Source organism: Rousettus aegyptiacus, unplaced genomic scaffold (genome assembly GCF_014176215.1).
Source record: "Rousettus aegyptiacus isolate mRouAeg1 unplaced genomic scaffold, mRouAeg1.p scaffold_m13_p_17, whole genome shotgun sequence".
NCBI classification, from domain to species: Eukaryota; Metazoa; Chordata; class Mammalia; order Chiroptera; family Pteropodidae; genus Rousettus; species Rousettus aegyptiacus.
This window is the reverse complement of record NW_023416292.1, coordinates 10414755-10435284: the sequence shown is the minus strand read 5'-3', so window position 1 is coordinate 10435284 and position 20530 is coordinate 10414755. Positions and strand designations below refer to the sequence as shown.

Genomic DNA, 20530 nt, shown 5'->3' with positions numbered 1-20530 from the left:
CAAGCCGGAAACAATTATATCACTATCTTTCATAGTTCTTTCTCCTAAAGGCAAAAAAGGCAGGGCGGGACAAAGGATCCCTTCTGCTCCCAGCTAGTACCTGTTACACTCTCGATAGCAGCGGTTCTCACCTGGGCACCGGGAGGCTACTACCGTTCTGATGGTCCAACCTGCAAACACCATCCGGAAGGAAACACCCCACGCAGTGGTTTCCCTCCCTCACAATAACATGGGCCACTTACTTTTTCAACGAAGGATGTTTTCTGCATTTCCGTCGATTCGAGCTCCTTTTCCAGATCCTTGTGCGAATTCTGCAGTGCTTCTAAGGTGTCCTGCAAAGTGTCATTTTTGGACTGCAGCACCTGGATCCTCTGTTCCAGTTCCACCGTCAGATTCTCCAGCTCTACTTTTTGCTTTTTCCAAACTTGCTGCTCTCCTTCCGCCTGGGACAGTTTAGAGACGAGCTGCTCTTGGTCTTGAATTTGATTTTTTAGTTCACTGATTTCTCCATCCTTCTTCTCTAGCTTCTGTTTGTCGTCTTCTACTTCTTGCATGAGGCCATTCACAGAAGACTGCAAAATAATGTAATTACTTTTGACCTCGTCAAGGGTTTGTAGCAACTGAGCCTTCTCAAGTTCAAGACAATCTACTTGACCACTCAGATTCTGTTCTTTGACCTTCCAGGTCTCTTGGTCATCACACAAGGCTGTCACTTTCTCATTTAGCTCTTTTAATTGTGTTTGAAGCCTATCCACTGCAATTTTAGATTCTTCTTTCATCTGTGCTTTTTCTTGCTCTTTTTCTTGCAATAGATTTTCAAATGAAGAATTTAATATTTTTAATTCAGATACTTGGCCTTGCTCTTTTTGTAATTCTTTTGTCAGATTTTCTTTTTCTGTCCTTATGTTGACAAGATCTGATTCCAGCTCTCTCAGATTTGGGGCCATCTCCTCAATTTTTGCTTTCAGGGTCTCTACTTCTGCTTTGGAATTCTCGGCCTCCAGAATCACATGCTCCTGGTTTTTTCTTGATATCTCTAGCTCTCTTTCAAGGTTCTCAACTCTATCCTTCAGCAAATCTGCTTGATGCTCACTTTCTTTCACTTTTCCTAAGACATGGAGCTGCTGCTTTTCATCAGCTTCTAGGTGGACCTTCAGCTTTTCGATGCTACTTCTCAGCTGATGCACTGGGGAGCCCAGGCTCTGTTCTTTGTCCCTGCCAGCCTCTTGGTCATCACACAAGGCTGCCACTGCCTCGTTTAGCTCTTTCAATTCTGTCTGAAGCATCTCCACTGTGGCTTCAGATTCCTCTTTCATCCGTATTTTTTCTTGCTCTTTTTCTTCTAATAGATTTTTAAATGAAGAGAGTAACGCGTCTGCTTCAGACAGCTGGCCTTGTTTCTCTTGGAGTTGTTTCATCAGATTTCCTTTCTCGGACTTTATCGTGGCAAGGTCTAATTCTATAGCTTTCAGGCGTTCGGTCGTCAATTCTACTTGTGTTTTTAGGTTCTCCACCTCTGCTTTGGAATTCTCAGCATCAAGGATCACCATCTCCTGATTTTCTTCAGACATCTGCAATTCTCTTTCAAGATTCTCAACTTTGTCCTGCAGTGAATCACTCTTACGCTCACTTTCTTTCAGTTTCTCTAGGATGTGGAGCTGCTTCTTCTCATCGGCCTCGATACGGACCCTCAGTTTCTCAATGCCGGCCCGCAGCTGACGCACCTCCTCCTGTGTGGAGCTCAGCCTCACCGCGACCTCGCCCTTTTCTGTCAGTGCGGCCTCCAAGGCCTTGGCGACCGTCAGCTTTTCGTGTTCCAGTTCACGTAATTTGGTCTGCAGGCTTTCGGATTCCCTTACAAGCGATTCTTTCTCTTCATGCAATTGTCCGATTTGGCTTTCCAGCTCCCTTTTGACCGAAGACAGTGCCTGTGAGTCCTTTTCCAAACTCTGCATCTGCTCCTGGAGATGAGTTTTATCTTTTAACAGCTCGCTTACGTCAGAGGACAAAGTCTGCAGGAGCCGTGTTTTGTCCTGCACCTCAGCTTCCACCACGCCAATGTGACGCTGGCACTCCTCGCGATGAGATTCGAGCTCTTGGATTTTCTCCTTCATCTTTTCAGACATCAGATCCAGTTCTTCATAGTCTTTTGACAAAGTATCTAGCTCTCCACGAAGCTGGTTTTTCTCACATGTGGCCACAGAGAGTTCTTCCTCAAGACAAGTTATAACTTGCTGCTTATCTTCATTGTCTTTTTCTAAACGGAGCTTCTCTGTTTGCACCACCTCTAAGTCGGCTTCCACAGAGTGGGCGTGATGCTCCACGCTGCCCTTCTCAGACTTGATGCTCTTCAGCTCATTTGCCATCTCGAGAAATTTCTCTCTCCATCTGTCAACCAACTTGGATACGTTATCTTCAGTGACTTCATCTGACAATTTACCTGGGCTCATTTCTAAACTGAAGTTGAGGCCTTCCGAACTTTCTACTTTTGGGTTATCGTAAGAAAAGGATTCCAATTTTTCAATTAAATCTGATTTTTCTTTTTTAAACTCCTCAACTATTTTCTCCAGTTCCGTGCATGTTTCAAGCTTGGTAGTTAGCTGCGCTTCCTGTAGATTGAGTTTTGAGTCTAATTCTTTTATTTCACTTAGCAAAATTTCAACATTTTTGTCACGTTCCTCTATGACATGAAGTAATCTCAAATTCTCATTTGTTGTCTCTTTTACCTGCAGTTGGAGATTCTGAATGGCTACTTGATTCTCCAGAAAGTCCACAGGTACCACAGCATTAGGACAAGAACGTGACGATTCAGAAACACATTCTGAAAAGCTCTGGGCTGCGTCTTCCTCTGGGGTCGCGTGACGGGCTTCTGGGGACTGCTGCTCCCCAGAACGATCTCGGGCAAGTGTGACGGTGCCCGTCTCGGCGCTCCTCGGCATCTCCGGACTGCGGTCCTGGCGAACGCTGTCCTCGCGGCTCGGACGAGCCTCCTGCTTCGGTGTTCCCGCTTTCGTTTCCGAAGTCCACTCTTCTGGTTCTTCTTTGTCACAGTTGTCGTTTCCTCCCTGAACATCCTGCAGTTGTGATATATAACGAGAATGCATTTTACTTTTCAAGAAGAGTCAAAACAGAATAGGCGTAATCATTACTTTATAGAAACTGGCCTCTTGCCTCTGCTAAACACATCTCTTCAAAGGCACATTTCCCACCGCAGTCTCCTCTCTCCATCCGAATGCTCAACACTTAACAAACATTCGGGAAGAGTTTTCTGTGAGCCCGGCAGGCGCTGGGCCGGATGTGCATCACGAAGCTAAACCCTTCAGCTATTCGATCCTCTACACTAGGACCCATTTCAATTGCATCTTTTTCCTTGCCAGCAATATTCGAGGTAGCCTAAATGTAAAGTTTCTCTGTGATTATCAAAAAAGAGGTTAACAAATTCCACATAAAATGTTCGGCTTCCGTCTTCGGCATTTCTGATAGCCTTCGATAAGCGACGGCAGGAAGGTTTCATGACCAGACTGCCAGCCCAAGGATGTAAGCAGAGAGCCAGCACCTCCTCTCTATGTTCTTAGATAAATCGCATGTCTGGATGTCACCTTCCTCTCATCTGTAAAATGGGGATCAGCTGCTGTGACTACAAATGCTGCCACTTCACCACCTGCCCTTCTGACCTCACACAGGCAGACAGAGGGAATAAAGCGAGGCTCATTGATGGTGCAGTATTATTACTTTAGCTGGTAGACTAGAAGGACAGTTATAAGTAACTCAACAATTTCATATTTGATAGCAAAAGAAATGTCATTTTAAACGACCGACAGATTTGTATCAGAACAAACTGTTAGAAAATGATTCGGTAATAAGTAATAAACTTCTATATTTAGTTTCATGACTATAACTCTAACATTAAAAACAGTCTGAAAAGGGCAAGAGAGATGAAAATTCATGTCACATTACCATCCATAAGCTCTAATTTAAGTGTGCTTTCTTAACTCGAAGAATGAAAACATACAACATACACATCCTAAAGATGACATTCTGACTCTACCATTTTCTCCAGGAGATTTTAAAAAAAATCTTTAGTAATTTCCCATATAATAGTTTAAATGTAATCACAGTCAAAATGTATCCTTCCAAAAGATTTACTCATGCTCCTAAAGTTCGGGTTTGTTTAAAAATAATAATAATAATAATACAAAAAAACTCTGGTATATTTTGTTTTTATGTCCTTGAATCCTAGAAATATTTTAAATCAGATCCAATGTTGATTTCAACTCAACATTTACCGAGTGACTGCTGGGCATGTAGTTGGAGAAACAGCGTGTAAACCCACGTACTTACATCTTCTATGTCGGTGCCCAGCAAAGACCGCGTGCTCAGGTCCAGACCCTGGAGCTGGAGCCGCGCTACTTCGAGCTCCAGACACAGGTGTTCCGTCTGTTTCTTTTCCGCCGCCAACTTGGACTCCATCTCCGCAGTCACGCTTGTCAGCTTCTGCTGCCACTGTTCGTTTTCTGACAAATGCTGCTTCCTGAGGCAGTCGAGCTCTTTCCTTTCGGAACTTAATAACTGTTCGAGCTCTTTAATTTCTTGATTTTTCATAATCTCCTGGCTTTCCATTTTCTCTTCCAGCTTCTTGAGGGACTGCACGTACAGTTGACGGAGGGTCTCAAGTTCCTCGGCGCTGTTCTTTGGGGATGATGGGATTGCTTTCTTGGTCAGATCCTCCTCCTCCAGACTGCTGTAAGATACCTCCTCTATGGCAGACTGGTTTGAGGAAGCACTCCCTTCTAAATTATTCAAAAAAGATGTTTCTCCCGTCTGTTCTAAAAGATCTTTGTAAAAGGATGATTCTCTCAAACTTGTGAGACTAGGACTATCTGCCACACGAGAGAATGACAGTGACAGTGAGTGCCCCTCCCCGGGTTCCAGCATCCCCTCCTTTACCAAGTCACCTTGAGAGCTTCTGAGACTCACTGACAAGACCGAATTTTCAGCCTTTAACGTGTCAACGTAGGACCGTAGCTCTAACATCTTAGAGCTCATGTGACTGTGCTGATCGTATAAAATTTTGTGTTCGCTTTGTAAAGATGTGAACTTCTCCTGTAATTCAGCAAAGTGCATTTGAACTTCTTTGTTGGACAATGTCAAGTGCTCATAGACGTTACTGTCATCCAAAGGATTTAAGGGCAAAGACTTCTCTTCGTTCTGTTGTTCACCGAGCTTATCTTCTGGCGTTTCTTTCACTAACTCATCTTGGCAAAGGCTGTTTTCATCATTTAATAATTTAACTTCATTGACCAGTTTCTCTACGTCTTCTGCCATTTTAGTAGTTGCTGTGATACATTCTGACCTTGACTCGTTCAGCTCAGACACTAGTTCGAACTTTTCGACCTGTAGCATTTCACACATTTTCTCCAGCTCGTTCAGCTTGTTCATGGCTGTTTGCAGAGCGCACTGTAACTGCGTGTTGTCACTCTGACTTGTTGACAACTCGTGAAGCACTGAAATATACTTTTCGTCTGTATCTTTTTCACAGTCTTTAAGGCCACTCATTTCTTGTGACTGAGCGTCTCGCTGGAAAGTCCCGGTTTCAAATTCTCTTCTAATTGTCTGTAACTCTTGCCGCAGGCACGCCTTCTCCTCCTCGCTTTCCTGCAGTTTTAATTCCATACCTCTTATCTTGGCTTCTAGTTGTTCCAGTTGGGCATTATAACTGTCCAGAGAAGTATCTTTAACTTCAAGATCCATCGGAAGTTGAATATGACATTTACTTATCGCACTCTCTCTTGCTTTCACAGAGTCGCTGATTGGCTCCAATTCTAGATGTTGATGCTCACGTTTCATCTCCACTAACTTCATCAGGTGTTCATTCTCTTGTAATAAGGCATTAACTTCCTTTTGCATCTTGCTGTGTTCCTCCTTTAAAGTCATAATTTCTTGCTTTAAACCATCGGCCTCCCTCTTGGAATTGTTCAGAATACCTGCAATCTCAGATCTCAGCTCCTGCTGCACAGCCCCTAACTCTTGCATTAGATTCTGGTTTCTTTCTTCAGCAAAAGCTAGTTTTGTTACAAGTGCTTGGTGTTCCCTTGCAAATGTTTCCTTTAGCTGTTCCAATTCATTTTTTCTATTTTCACAATCACTGGTGCACTCACTTAGCAAGCATTCTAACTTAGAGCTCTTTTCTTGCACTATTGTGTATTTTTCACTAAGATCGTCAAATGCATTTCCTGTCTCTTCACATCTTTGTAGTAAAGCAAGTCTTTCTTGCTTGAACTGATTAGATAACTCTGCAATACATTTCTCCCTTTCAACTAGACACTGTGAAAAACTCTCACTTTTTTGGGCTAAGTCCATCTTCTCTTGATTTAAGGTTGCATTTATTTCCTGGAGAGACCTATTCTTGTGGGTCAGCTCTTCATTTTCCTTTTTAGTCAGAGAAAGGATGGAACTCGTTTCCTTCTTCTCCAAGCTCAGCGTTTCAGACAAAAGTTGTAGCTCCTTTAGAGATTCTTGAAGTAAATGGTTGCTCTTTTTTAATTCTTCAATCTCTGCTTGCTCAGTTTCTAGTTTTTCCTTCGAAAGTTGCAGCTCTCGTTCTTTGTTCTCCAGGGCAACTAAAGTTTCAGTGAGGACATTCTGATGAATGGAAGTGTCTTCTTGTAACTTACTAATGCGTTGACTTGTTTCAGCCACAAAACTTTGATGCATCTGTTCTGCTCTGACGAGATTTTCCTCTATCTCTCCTCTGATTTGCACCAACTCTTCACACTGCTTTTGCAGATCGGAGTTCATCTGCTTCTGAGATTCAAGTGAAGACTCAAGGGAAATGACTCTATTTTGTAAGATGGCTGAATTTTTTGGACTTCGGTCTGCTTCTACATAGCATCCTCCCCTTTCTGAAGGTATGCTTCCTTGTTCTCCAGTTACATTTGCAAAGGAATTATTTATTGCGGACTGCTGTTCAAAGGCCAAAGGACTTCTGTGAAGAGCCTCGTTTGTCACCAAAGAATCCTTGGATTTTAGCAGATCCCTGAGTCTCTCATATTCAGCGTTCAAGTCTTGGTAACGCTGGTCTTTGTCCATTGTTTCACTTGACAGCAACTGGAGTTTCTGTTCTAGGTCTTCAACTTGCCCAGTAAGCTCAGAAACTTTCAAACTCATATTTTCTATTTCCTTCTTATGCTTCTGATCTGAGGACTCCGCTTTCTGCTGAAGGTCTATGTAAGCTTTTTTCTGAGTCTCTACCTCCACGTTCCTGCTGTCGATGACATTGTGAAGGTTTTTCATCTCGACGTTGAGGTTTTCTCTTTCAATCTCCAGTATTCTTACTCTCTCGTTGTATTCATTGCTTTTAATTTGCTGTGTCTTAAGACAAGTTTGCAAGTGATTAATTTTACTCTGCAAGCTTTCCTTGTCTGATTCCATCTGCTTTAACAGTTGTTCGTTTTCACTTTTCCAATGAGAAAACAGAGCTTTCTCATTTTTCAATTCTTCATATTCTTTCTTTTTTAACTCCAAAGCACTCAGTAAAGCTTTGGACTCTCTCTCTGTTTTGCTTAATTTTTCGCTCAGTTGTTCGATGTGATGTTCCCTTTTCTTCAGAAGGTCTTGAGAACAATCACGCTGCTTTTCCAGATCAGCTATGGCGAGCTTCAGTTTCTCCAAAGTCAAGGAATTCTCTTGCTGATCGATTTTTTCTTGAAGATCTCTTAACATGGTTTCCTGAGAGGTATTCTTAGCTATTAAAAATAAAAATAAAAAATAAAAACATTGTCAATGTTTTAAATATTTATTCTATGAGAATTCTAAACTGAAAAAAAAAAAAAATCTCAAGAAACGAACAGCTTCAGAAGCCCTGTAAAAATTGACATTAATGCTTGGGTACCTCCTGCAAAGTAAACCACCTGACAATTACCTCAGTTTACATAAAGAGATGAGAAACAATGGTCCTTTTTATGATGGTAATATGTGTTTTCATCTTCTTTCTAAGCAGCTTAATAAAGTGTTGTTATATAAAATACCAAAAGATTGATTGTTTTCCTAAGCACCTGAAACTTTCTTTTCCTCTTTTCCCTTACGTGTTTATGTATGTGCGTGCAGGCACACCTCCTTTATTGACTTCCTTTACCGTGCTTTGCTTTATTGCGCTTCACAGATGTCGCATTTTTTTTTTTTTTAATTGAAGGCAAGCCCCTCTGCCAGCAGAAAGATTACGACTCACTTTATTGCGGTGGTCTGGAACTGAACACAATCTCTCTGAGGTGTGCCTGTCTTTTTTTTTATGTCTTTTCAAATATTTATTCAAAGAGAAAAAACTGTGACAAAAGCAGCCATGAAATGGAAATACCCCTCTTCACTGTGGAATGGTTCTGATTTTCCAGAAAAGTAAATAACTACTCCACCATTTTAGTTAAAAACCCATAGGATTAGGCCTAAGTATGAAAGAGAAAAAGAGCCTGAATATCAGTAACTCTTGAAGCCTGCACAGGAGTGTAACTAAGGAACAATATCGCTCTCATCCCTGCCCCTTGCAGTAAGGGTGGTGTCACTGAATGTGAGAAGCATCTGGAAGCTTTTTCAACTCCATTATCACCTTGCTTTCTGCCCAGTGGTCCCACTGGCCCCACCTAGTTGGGAATTATCTCAATGCTTTCATTCAACAGTGATGGGAAAGCTGCATATTCCTCAACTTCTGCTGAGGGAGAACAGAAGTTGAGAAGCTCAACAGCAGGCGATAAAAGCAGCATGCATTCTAAACGCAGGCGTCACAGTAAGTGGAAAACGGCTCCTATGCTTGCCCCGTCAACCTCAGTGTACTCACTGAGGGAGGGCTCTCGGTGGGCCACAAGGACTATCAATCACCTCTGTGTGTGAGGACCTGAAACAATGATATTCGTGACCAGCACTGAAAAATGCCCACACCTTCCCTTTTCCTACGGTTTTCTTTCAGGAAAGATTGACATTTCTACCTACTGCTATGGGAAAACTGAAAGCTGTCTGGGGGAAGATTGGAATTCAAAAACAGTCCCAGACAAGTGTGACACACAATCCACAGGTCAGGTAAAAAGAAATCCTAGATGTGCGAATACCCCAGATAAGAAAATAAATGTAAGTAAAAGACGTATGGTACATGCGAATGAACATGAAACTAATGGTGTATTCGTTTGCTGTGTGTAACATAATTCTGCGGCATTAAAGTACTGAATAAAATCATTTCGTCAATAGACATCAAAAACAATGCTCATTAAGGGCTGGAACAACATGCGTTTAACCTGGGGATTTCCATTCGAAGAGAAACGGCGATGAGTGAGATGAGCTGTCTGGATATAATGAAAAAACACACTTGAGATACAAAGAATAGTGCTCTGGGGCGAGAGAGAGCACTGACAATTTACTTTTGTAAATGGTGAAAAATATTTACCCTTCGGGTTTCAAAGCGCTGAAAACCGGGTATTTAGGGACTCAGTATGCTCCAATTAAAAAGTAGAAGGAAAAGTTTCTCCACATCGACTACAGACATCTTTCAGGGAGGACATAGGGAAAAAAAATTCAAAGACGTTTCTAATGCCATTTATCCTCCCTCATGGGAACATGAGCTTAGGGGAAATAACTCTAAAAAACACTACGTTTACTTACCCCGCATTTCTTCTACAGAATTCTGGCTCTGACTCAAACACTGTCTGGTCTTCTTCAGTTCCTCCTGCAGGTGGCAGACTTCTCTGGCACTTTGCTCAGACTGACTCTTAAGAAAGCCGTTTTCCTTCTTCATTTCCTGAAGCGCACATTTACTTGGTTATAATCAAAACAGACACTCAAGAAAATTATGACTTCTACCTTAGTAAGGGCCCCGAATGGGATCACTTGTGTGCCTCACTAAGGCAGGAATCACACTTTCCCTTTGCGTACTTAATGAAATGAGACATTCTTACTTAAACCAAACAATTTTATGAACACTAGTTAAAAAAGCAAAAAACACAAATCTGAAGATAATCTTTTTTTTCAAGAAATATATTTCTTTGAACTTTCCGGTTGTCCCTAAGCTTGTTCTAAGAGTTAGCTCATTAAAAAAATCCTATTGACACAAGTTCCAAGTTCTGATCACACCTGAATGATCAAATACGTCTTTGCAAATACTTGGAATGCTAAGGAACCAAAAATTCCACATGACAAATTTTTGCTTTTCACTGTAAAACCACCTTAAGGTTCTCTGGTATGGGGATGTCTCGATGAGTAAAATTACCTACAATAAATGTTTATCCAGAAAATCCACAATGGGCAAGATGCTGAAATGGGCATTATAAAAGAGGTAAACATAAGACAGAGTTTCTGTCCTCAGGGCGGGTATGGCAGTGGGGTCAGATGTGATATTGATCTCTTAACACACATCAGAATGTGCTAAGCACTGAGAGAGCCGAGTGCTCTGTGAGAAATCAGAGGGCTGGAACATGGAAGGAAGAATCCATTCTGGAAGGGAGAATCTGAGCTTCACGGTGCAGACCAGTTCTTTGGGCACCTGATTCAAAGGCGTAGCCATGCAGCAGAGTGCACGTACAGCAGCAGAGACGCCCACTGAATTATCTAGGGAGACCTGCATGTTCTCCTGACGCTTCAAACCAAGCAATATTTATATGCCAAAGAAAAACACTATTGATGATTAACCACGTAAGACTCACACAATAAGTGCCTCAGCCTATACATACATCACGGTCTGGACCACAGGGAATTTGACATATACCATTACGAAATGATAGAACTCAGCATCTCAGGAAAGAAAAAATTCATAAGGCTAACTTTTTAAAAACTGCACTTGAAAAACGCCCCTCTGAGAAGCAGGGGAAATTTTAGAATCTTAAAGAAACAATTAAGAGCCGTCCTCCAAAATCCTGCTGCACCGTTGGAAAACAGATGGCGCTGGCAGCGCTGCGCTGGAAGGCTGCCTTCAATCACCAGTCTGGTTACTACCGGCAGATGGGCGCCGAGGCAGCAAAGCCAAATACAAGGAGAGAGAGGATCTGGCTAGTAGCAAGCTCTCGAAAACTTGCTGGCAGATGCCATGTTCGTGTATAGATGTTCATTTCATCATCAAAATAAGACAGGGCCTGGGGTAGTTATGTTCCCGTCTCCTTTGTCCCAATCCTGCCTCCCTTCTATGAGCTCGACTGAAGGGCCGCTCCAACCCACCTCGGGACGGAGAGGCTACGTTCACACCAGTCAGCGCTAAAATCTGCAAAGAATGATCATTAAGCTGCGACGATGTTATTGACTTAAACTAGCTGTCATTAAACTGTCCACACTGTAACGCTATCATCGCTTGTTTGCTCTTCAAGCTCAGGATAATCACCATCGAATGAGATCACAGATGTGAAAGGAAAAATTCCTTAAAGCACTTTTAGCAAGGGTAATGGGGCATTATTAGCATTCCTTCCCAAAATTAAACAGCAGCCAGATCTGCATGATCAGCGCTAAGGTCAGCTGAATGAGTTCAACAGAAGAGAGTAACTGGAGTTTAACCACTTGGGTTGACTTAGCATTCTCATTTTGCAACTTGTAAAATATTTTTCTTACCCTAAAAAAAAAAAAAAAAAAAAAAAAAAAAAAGCAATCGAATCAAATGACATCTACAACTGGAGGAGTGACAAGAAATATAGGAAGACACCAGGTGCAAAGCTGGGTGCCCCCCAGAGAAGGGGAAACTTATGTTTGTGCGTCTGTTGGTCTCCGTCCACCTCCATCCATAAATGAAGACATTTAAATGAATAGTGAGTTAAATGGAAAGATTAAAATGTCTTTCTCTATTCTGGCATTAGCTCCATAAATATTTGTTTCTAACGAAGAAATGTTCCAATCCTGGGACCCAGCAGGCTTCTCATGCTACGGCTATGACCAACCCAAGAATTTTAAAAGGCCAGGATTTAGAAAATGAACATCTGAAAATGGAGCTGTAGGCTGCCATCCATCAGCAATTAGTTTTCTGTGAGGCTATAGCCACTTAAGACTTGATTGGGTAGCTCATTATCAACAATGAGTTAAGCATACAAGGATACATTCTCCTAGGCATCTTTTGCATCCTCATATGATTTGCAAAACTGGGCACTAGTCTGGAAAAACGTGACAAAAATCCCTACAGCCACAAGGCAGCATTACAGCTGAGCGAGCTTTTCCACTCAGATCGACTTCAGTTTTGGGGCAGCAAGGGAGGCATCACCGCCCAGGGCCAAGACCAAGCAATTTGCAGTTCCTGTGTGGCATTTCATGATTCCACCCACAAATGAGGCTTCATATGACTGTACTGGGGAGAAGTCTATACTGAGAACAATGGATAGATGCAAAGATGTGTTTTCCCCCCCTCTACCTCATCATTCTTGCCTGCCAGACCAGGCTCCTCAGAGGACCCGGTGTTAACACAGATCCCCACGCTCAGGAAGGTCCCCGAGCAAGTGTTCCCTCCTCTTGGCTGTCAAATGGTGGTTTATTATGGCCCAACCTCAATTCTGTGGGGCTGGCACTGGTTGTTGGATGAGCAGTTTATCTAAAAAACTCTCCATTCACTTTGATGCTAAATGTTAACTTTACCCTTGGTTGGGCCATTAAATCATGTTTCCGATACTGATAGTTTCTCATAGTGCATGGCATATTAGTTTGCTAAACACTAACAAGGAAAATTCGGTACAACTGTCACATTATTTCGGCATCCAAAATCTATCAGCGTGCAAAACTTGTTTGTCCTTACTTATAATTAGATAAGGAAAGATACCCAGAATGAAAGAATAGAACGGGCAACATTTTAAATGTGAAAAATCTCAAATGCAGTGTCCCCTGGTCATCACCGTCTATGCCTGTGGGTGACAGCAAACAGGTCCTAACAGTTGTGAAGGTCAAAGCAATGGGCAGGACAGTAATAATTTACTCAGCCCTTATGTGCCAGGCAGTGGCCTACGCACTTTTCCTGCAATATTTAATCATTAATACAGTATTGAAAAGGGAGGGATATTACTAGTCTCTACTATATGCAGGTGAGGAAAGTCAGACTCAAAGGATAAGTCACTGTCCCAAGGTCACACACAGCACACAGGTGGCAACTTCGGATCTCGCTCCCTCTGACGCCACCAACATTTATTGTTACGTTATCCCACCGCACTGAGCGGGTCGATCACTTTTCTGATGCCAATCCCAATTTAAAACGCAAAAGGCAGCTAGCTAAACACATTGAATCCTTGACATCAGCCTCAAAAGAAGACACACACTCACGCACAAAGTAAAGAAAGACACTCAATTTCCTGGCCCTGTGCTAGGCATTTCCACACGACTGCCCTCACTGGACACAGAAATCGATGGACCTGTAAGTGCAACGTGGTAGGCATTTCAGTTAGAACAGGCGCGCATCCACCATGGACAGCTCCATGCGGACCCCGCAGACGCTGCAGGGGACGCCCAAGTCTTCAGCAACACCTGTGAGACGTCCAGCCCGCTACTGCGCCCCGGCCAGGCAGGCAGTTTTGAAAGTGTTTGAACCCTCTTAACCAGACAATTGCTTCTACAAAATGCTTCCGCCAGGCCGCCAGTGGAGTCGCGGGAGAGTTCCTGGCTGAAAGGGAAGCTCACAGAGGGAAGAGTTCGGTGCCAGTCTGCCTGTGGAAATGTTAGCAGAAGCATCTGTTGGTTGGTCCCCACTGGCCAAAAGGCAAACATTTGTTTTGCTGAAACAAAACACTTCCATTTGAAAACTGTTCGCTGATGAAACCATAATCTGATAGGAAGTTTTCTTCCACTCGGCTTGCTGGAGCAGTGGCCTCCTGTCCCCAGGAACATCACCCCTCCGGGGCCAGCTGCGGTAACAGTCACTCACTCGTTTGCTTGCTGACAGATGTTCCGATTTTACAATCATGCTACGTTCTTCGAAGCCAAGGTAGTAAATACATTTAGACTTTCCTTACCTGCATAAATAACCGTTCTTCACAGAGGATTTTTTTAAAAGAATCTTTACGATATAAAAAGTGACTGCAAAATGTTTTTGTAATAAGTGGAAAATTTTCTTCCCTGGGACATTTGATAGAGAAGAGCCTTCTACTACTCTGCTGTGCTTCCTCCTAAAATTACAACCCTGATTTATGGTTCTATTCAAACTGTTTCAGTCTATTAAGCATCCTTAAATGGTTCTTAATTAAACCCTTTTAAAGTAAACTCCAGGACACTAAATAAATTCAGAGAGGAGCTAAATTAAAGTAAGTATGAAAATCCCATCGGTAGAAGCAAGATCGGGCTTCTCCTCACCCACACCACTGGGGACGCCTCGGCCACCATTTTGTATAAAAAAACACGAACCTACAAAGACACCATCGACTATATTCGCAGATGCTCAACACTGAGGCCAGTGTTGACTTTCGAAGCCAGAATATGATTTACAAATACTCGGTGTTTTCATAAGAATTTGAAATTTAGAAACTCTATCTGTCATTACTTCTGTTTATTGAAATGTACAACTTGCCACAAGGTTTTTAATATCTGATGACTCGAAAGCCAACCTTCGGAAAAGGGACTTAAACTATACCTCCCATCACCGATTTCGTTTCTCCCCATTTTAGAAAATCCCTTGCTTTCTTTCTTCCATTCTTCCACTTCCCAGAGAGTTTAAAACAACCTTTTTCTAAAAGAGTAGTATGTGTTCTTAACACAGGTCGTGTTTTCCTGTTACCGCTACACGCATGTTAGCGATTATATCAGAATAGAAAGTGAAAAAAGAAAAGACCACGTGCCATGCCACAGGTTACATGAAAATACTTCGTAATTCTTCCGGCAGGTGAGAGAGAAAACTACATACGATCGTGACAAGCTACTGAACACGGTGTTGAGATCCTTTCGCCCTCCCACTTCATCCTGAAAAGTCGCTGACAATTCAACTCCGCTGCTCACCTCACTACTTCTCCTCAGCTCCTCCTCCTTGGTCTGAGTCGCCTGCAACGCCTGTTCGGTTCTGCAGAACTTTTGCTTAAACTCGTCCACTTTTTTTTCTAGCTGCTGCTTCACTGATGTGACCTACAAAGAGAAAATAAGGCCGAGTTTCAGTTTTCTGTTCTTTTTTACATAATCATCGATTCTTTGTTAATAAGAAAAATCACGAGCAAGAACTGATGCCATCGATGTTGGCGGGGACTCTTGCTCCGAGAGAGACGGGGAGTGACCGCTGCTTTTTGAGCAGAGGACTGAGTGACAGGATTGGACTTACACGCCACAAGACTCAGCGCTGGCTGCCGGTTGAAAGACTGAGGAAGAAAGTGCAGAAGAGCAGGGAGGCCAGCGAGGAGGCTGGCACAGCAACCCGGGTAGCACAGTGATGCCTTAGAGCAGACACAGCACTGGAGATGATGAAGGAAGTTGTACTGAATACAAAATACAGACGGACAGAAAAGCCAGGTAGGTTTATTCTCAGTGGGGAGGCACGTGGCACGTGAAGGGTTTCCAGGGTGGCCGCCAACATTTCTATCTCCTGACACATGCTGATAATTCACTGTTGAGCATTTGTTCTATATAAATGTTGTGTTTTAACACAAACAAGTTTGCATATACTATACACACAATGTGCAAACACATATACACACGCACATAAACATGCATATGCACACACCATATACACAAATAGACGCACATGCGCGTTTGCGTAAACAAAGTAGAGTTGGTACAGTTTTAGCCTGAGTGATGTGAAGAACAGAACTCTTATTCACTGGGGAGAAAGACTAAGGGAGGAGCACGTTTGACAAAAACAGCTGGAGTTCCGTCGTTAACGTGTTAAGTGTGAGACGCCTGTTCGACACGCGAGCGGAAATACCAGGTACACGCACTTGAAGTCTCAAGTTCAGAACAGGCATCCAGGCTGGAGGTACAAATACGGGAGTCATTATCACACAGTCGGTACGGAAAGCCATAAAACTAGACAAGATCATTTTTGGAGTGTTAAGTAAATTGATTACAATTTTCCATGCTTTTTTGACAATTTAGGGGTATAAACTTCCACCCAGTGACATGACCAAGAACCACCAGAATATCAGAGACCGACAGAGACTTTCAGATCTGAGAACCTAACTCACCCTCCTTTCTCTGAATGAGAACCCAAACCCAGAAAGGTTCGGTTTGCTTTCTTCTTTGACAAGTAAGGAAAGTGAAGACAGAGCATTTTCTCCTTAAAAGTATATCCTATCAGCTGTGGTATAGAAGTAACACGTATACGGAAAACGGGGGATTAGGAGAGAGAGAGGAGGAGCTGGCCCTACTTTATCCAGCTCAGCCTGCAGGACGTTGTGCATGTTCTTGGCTTGCTGTAACTCCTGTGTGAGCTTAGCTTTCATCTGTGTGTACTCCTGGTCCAGCGCTTGGAAGGAGCGCTGTTGACAGGACAGCTCCTAAAAAGCAAAGACACACGTCAGACAGACAGACGATGGTTAACAGGCACATTCCAGGTGAGATGCGAACATCCCACAGGACACACTGGGCTGATGGCGCAGGAGACGACAAGGGGCCAAACAGGCCCCCCACTTAATGAGCATCGTCAGCCTCAGCACTGGTCCCAGGAATCGAATCCAGGGCTCCGAGGGACAGGGAGGAGGCCCACCAGTTGGTCACGTAGACACTAGCCTGCTTCCCTCATCCCCACTCTACTATTGATTATCTCTATTTTGAAGTATCCAGGGGCAAAAGAGGAGAGCTGAGCTGCAACTGTCACGATCCAGCTGAGAAATCAAACATACTCAAAAATGGGGCTTAAAATTTCAAAGACCACACATACCACTTACAACTGATAATGAGAAAAGAGTATGTGCCGTGCCACCAATTAACTCTGATAAATGCATAAGGATACCGACCGACATCTTACTGGAAGTCGGTCTCACTGGAAGACTGTGGCCCCTCAGTCCCTACGACACTTTCAGGCTCGCTCGCCGGACACAGGCAGCTGTACCTCCGGAAGGGCATCCTCGGCCCTGACTTGTCTGCCAACGTCTTTCCCCATCACATCAACTACAGCTCTGATGTCCCTGCCCACCTGCAGGCTCCGAAAACAGCCAAAGAATGTAATATAAATTCCTTCTCAACAGAGCATTCGAAAGAAGAAATATGATCCTTTCCTACTCGATACCAAATCCCAAACAAATCAGAAAACATGAATACAAAAGAACATTCTGACTACTAAGTCCTTTCTCCAATCAAAAACTGAAAGATGAAAAAGTGTGACGAAAAATGCATCGACTTTTGCCTTCCTCACTGAGCACCTCCCCTCGAACAGAGAACATCCCAGACAACGTCACTGTGACATGTCCACAAAGCCTTGCGCACAAACGCCTCCCAAATCCATCGTCTTACCTCCTGAAACGCCTTTTCTTTTTCCTTGGCTTTCTGTTCCAGAGAACACTTGGCACTTTCTGCGTTTTGCCGCTGACAACTCAAATCTTCAGTCAACTTTTTCAATTTTTGTTCCAATGCAGTACACTAACAACAAATAAAAATGTTCAGTACAAAACAGGATTATTCAAGGAAAGAAGCAATATTTTGAATTTTTAGAAAAATTCCAAGTTCTGGTTCAAGTTTACTATTGTTGTTTTGACATTTTTACTTTTTCATAAAGACTTGAGTTTAAAACAATACGCCATAGACCAAAACCATTATATTAGCACACAAAAAATTTACATTAAGGAAAGATTAGCAAGGATATTAGACTGTTTAAATAAATAGTCCATAATTTGCACTATGAAAAAAGAAGTCAGTGTCTGAATAAAGATTCATCAAATACTCCATTGCATAGATGTGACGTTAAAATGCAGGGATAGTCGCCTATGTAATTTGGAGGCTCTGAAATAATGAGGGGGGGGTTCCCATTACTCTCAGATGGTAGTCTGTTCCAAGCACAATAGATTCTGCGGGAAACTGTAAATATTAAAATGCTTTTTCCCACAATGCTCCCACTATGCCATTTTAAATCTCTGGAGGTTCACAGCACTCCAGAGAATATCGAAACCAGCTTTTCACCAAGCTGCCATAAGCCACACAAAGAACATTCTCTGGCCTTTTTTACATAGCCAATTCAATCTTTAAAAATTTTTTTAAAACATGAACTACATCAAAATGTAGAATGCTCTTCTACAATTAAGTTGGAACGAATTGGTCTTAAACCTTCCATTGAAATGAAACCCATTGCTCTGTCCTCCCCACAGCATTCGCATCCTTAGACTGTCCTAGAAACAACTCCGAAGTTCCGGGAAGAATGACGGCGCTTCACGTGGGTGGGAGAGACCACCCCCTGGTTCTGAGGAAACGTGCCCCAAGGTGGCAAATCTCTCTACTGATATGTGTCTCTGACACTCATTACAGTTTCATTTAGAAGCATAAGAAATTTAACAAGAGAATTCAAAGAAAAGAAAACACCGCGTGATACGTGGCCAGACAACTATTAACTAACCAAAGAACAAAGCTGGTCATTAATGACTAAATGATTTTGCAAATATCAGGATTTTAAAAATACCAAATTCAGAATGTAAAATATTGAGCCAGTGGTTCAAATGAACTCACTGCCTTGGATATTAAGACGGCTCTGTCATGATCCTTATTGTTCTTGAATTTTTAAATCCTCAAGGAAAAGTATTACAGAAATTATAATAATAACATAACTGAATTCAACAAATATTTATCAAGAGCCTACTATATGTCAAGCACTGTGCCAGGCACTAGGGATAGAGCAGTAAACAACTCAGATAAAAGTCACTGCCCAAATGGTAGCCCAAAATTTTAATGGTTGACCATTCTCAAGGGAAAAAACCCCACAAATGGCAAGGTAGATGAATGAACCCTTGGCGCCCTCTGCTGGTCTTCCTTAAAACTGCAACATATTCCATTCGAGGGTTTCAGAAATCAAATTTTTTCTTACTTAGAAAGCGTAAGTTAAAAAAGAGCTTTCAGGGGGTATTTATATTTTATTTAAAAATTTTAATGCCATTCTGATAATGATGTACAGTTCATGTACGAGCAGCTGACCACTAGGTGTCATGAGTGTTCCACAATATTCTAAAATAGTGTTCAGAGCTCAAGTTCTTAAAAATAGTGTAGCACATGACCCTGGCGCTCAGGGCTCTGATGAGTTTTTCATCTGTAAAAGGGCGGGTGCTGAACTCCAGGTGCGCTGCCGGCCCAACACAGTTTCCACCTGGGTTCAACAACTTTGTATCCCACTCGGTTTATAAATACTTGGAAAAGAATCGTACTAGAAACAGCATATGTTCACTAAAGAATGTGGTATTGGTTTTGATTAAATAAGGCCATTTTATTTAATAGGTAATTCTAATAGATCAAGGAAGAGTATAAAACAAAGCATAATATGATTTCAGCAACATCTTTGACAAGGTCCTATTTTTCTTTAGAGACAAGACAAAGAAAGGTAGACTGAATTTTCAGTTAAGGTGGATTTGTAGCTCAACAGAAACATGGAATCCGGGAAGCACTGAACAAATAAGTCTTAAGAACGTGGAGGGATGATTTTAGTAGAAAGACAGCCAGAGCTGTGTTCTCAGCACTGTCCTGGTCAAATATTTTAATTCCTAATCAGGTAAGATGAGACCTCACCAATACGTTAGCTAGAAAGAAGATTCAGTGATTTTGTCATACCAAACCAACAAAACAAAACAAAACGTGACCTGGAAGAAATGCAACTGAAAATGAGTTTAGTTGACAAGGAACTTGATGTAATAATAACTAATATTATCATAAGCTCACCATGTGCCAGGCACTATATTAAAACCTTTACAGAAATTATCTCAATCTTTACAATGATCCTAAGACACAGGCTAATTAACACCATTCTATCAATAAGGCAACTGAGGCTCAGAAATTAATTAAATAGCTCCAAAAGCAACACAATTGAGATGTGGCAGAGCCAGGACCCAAATCTTTCTAACTTAGAAAACCAATTTACAAACTCAGACTGCACAAAGAATAAATACAGGGATCAAGGTAGGTCACTGTCCCATTGACCTTCCCTCTACTGCACCCTCATACATCTAATCGATATTTATCAAGAACTTCTCTCTGCAAAGTACTGCACTATGAGAATATCTAACAGTGAACCTGGACTCCACTTCCAGGAAGACGAAATAGATGTCCACTTCCCTATTCCTCCTGTCAAGAACAATTAAAAACCCTGACATAAGAAAGATCTGAAAAGAGAGAAGACTGATTAGCTGGGGACTTCAGGACCCAATGGGAAGATATGATGGTGTTGAGAGAAAAGAACTGTCAACCCAGCATCTTTGTACCCTAAAGAAGTATCTCCCAGGAATGAAGAAGAAATCAAGACATTCTCAGTGAAAGAAAAAACTAAGGACTAGTGGCCAGTAGACAAACCCTAAAAAAACAGTTAAATGAAACTTCCTTTTTCAAAACAAAAAGGAAAAGATGAAAGAAGGAAGCCTGAAGGAATCAGGAAGGAAGAGGAAGATAAGCAACAATATTGGCCTTTCCATCTCTTCAGTTTTCTTAACTATGTTTTGAT

The 20530-nt window shown here is 42.2% G+C and overlaps 1 protein-coding gene across 2 annotated transcripts in view; it reads right to left on the bottom strand.

The window, feature by feature from the left end:
- CENPF (centromere protein F) overlaps positions 1 to 20530 on the bottom strand; it is a 49429-nt gene that overhangs the window by 14273 nt on the left and 14626 nt on the right. For both annotated transcript variants that reach the window (XM_016166530.2, XM_016166531.2), the window contains exons 8-13: positions 17356 to 17481; positions 16272 to 16400; positions 14917 to 15039; positions 9643 to 9778; positions 4342 to 7745; positions 243 to 3074 (exon numbers count right to left, since the gene is read on the bottom strand). In XM_016166530.2, coding sequence (XP_016022016.2) covers positions 243 to 3074; positions 4342 to 7745; positions 9643 to 9778; positions 14917 to 15039; positions 16272 to 16400; positions 17356 to 17481 — 6750 coding nt within the window. The remainder of the gene's footprint in view (positions 1 to 242; positions 3075 to 4341; positions 7746 to 9642; positions 9779 to 14916; positions 15040 to 16271; positions 16401 to 17355; positions 17482 to 20530) is intronic.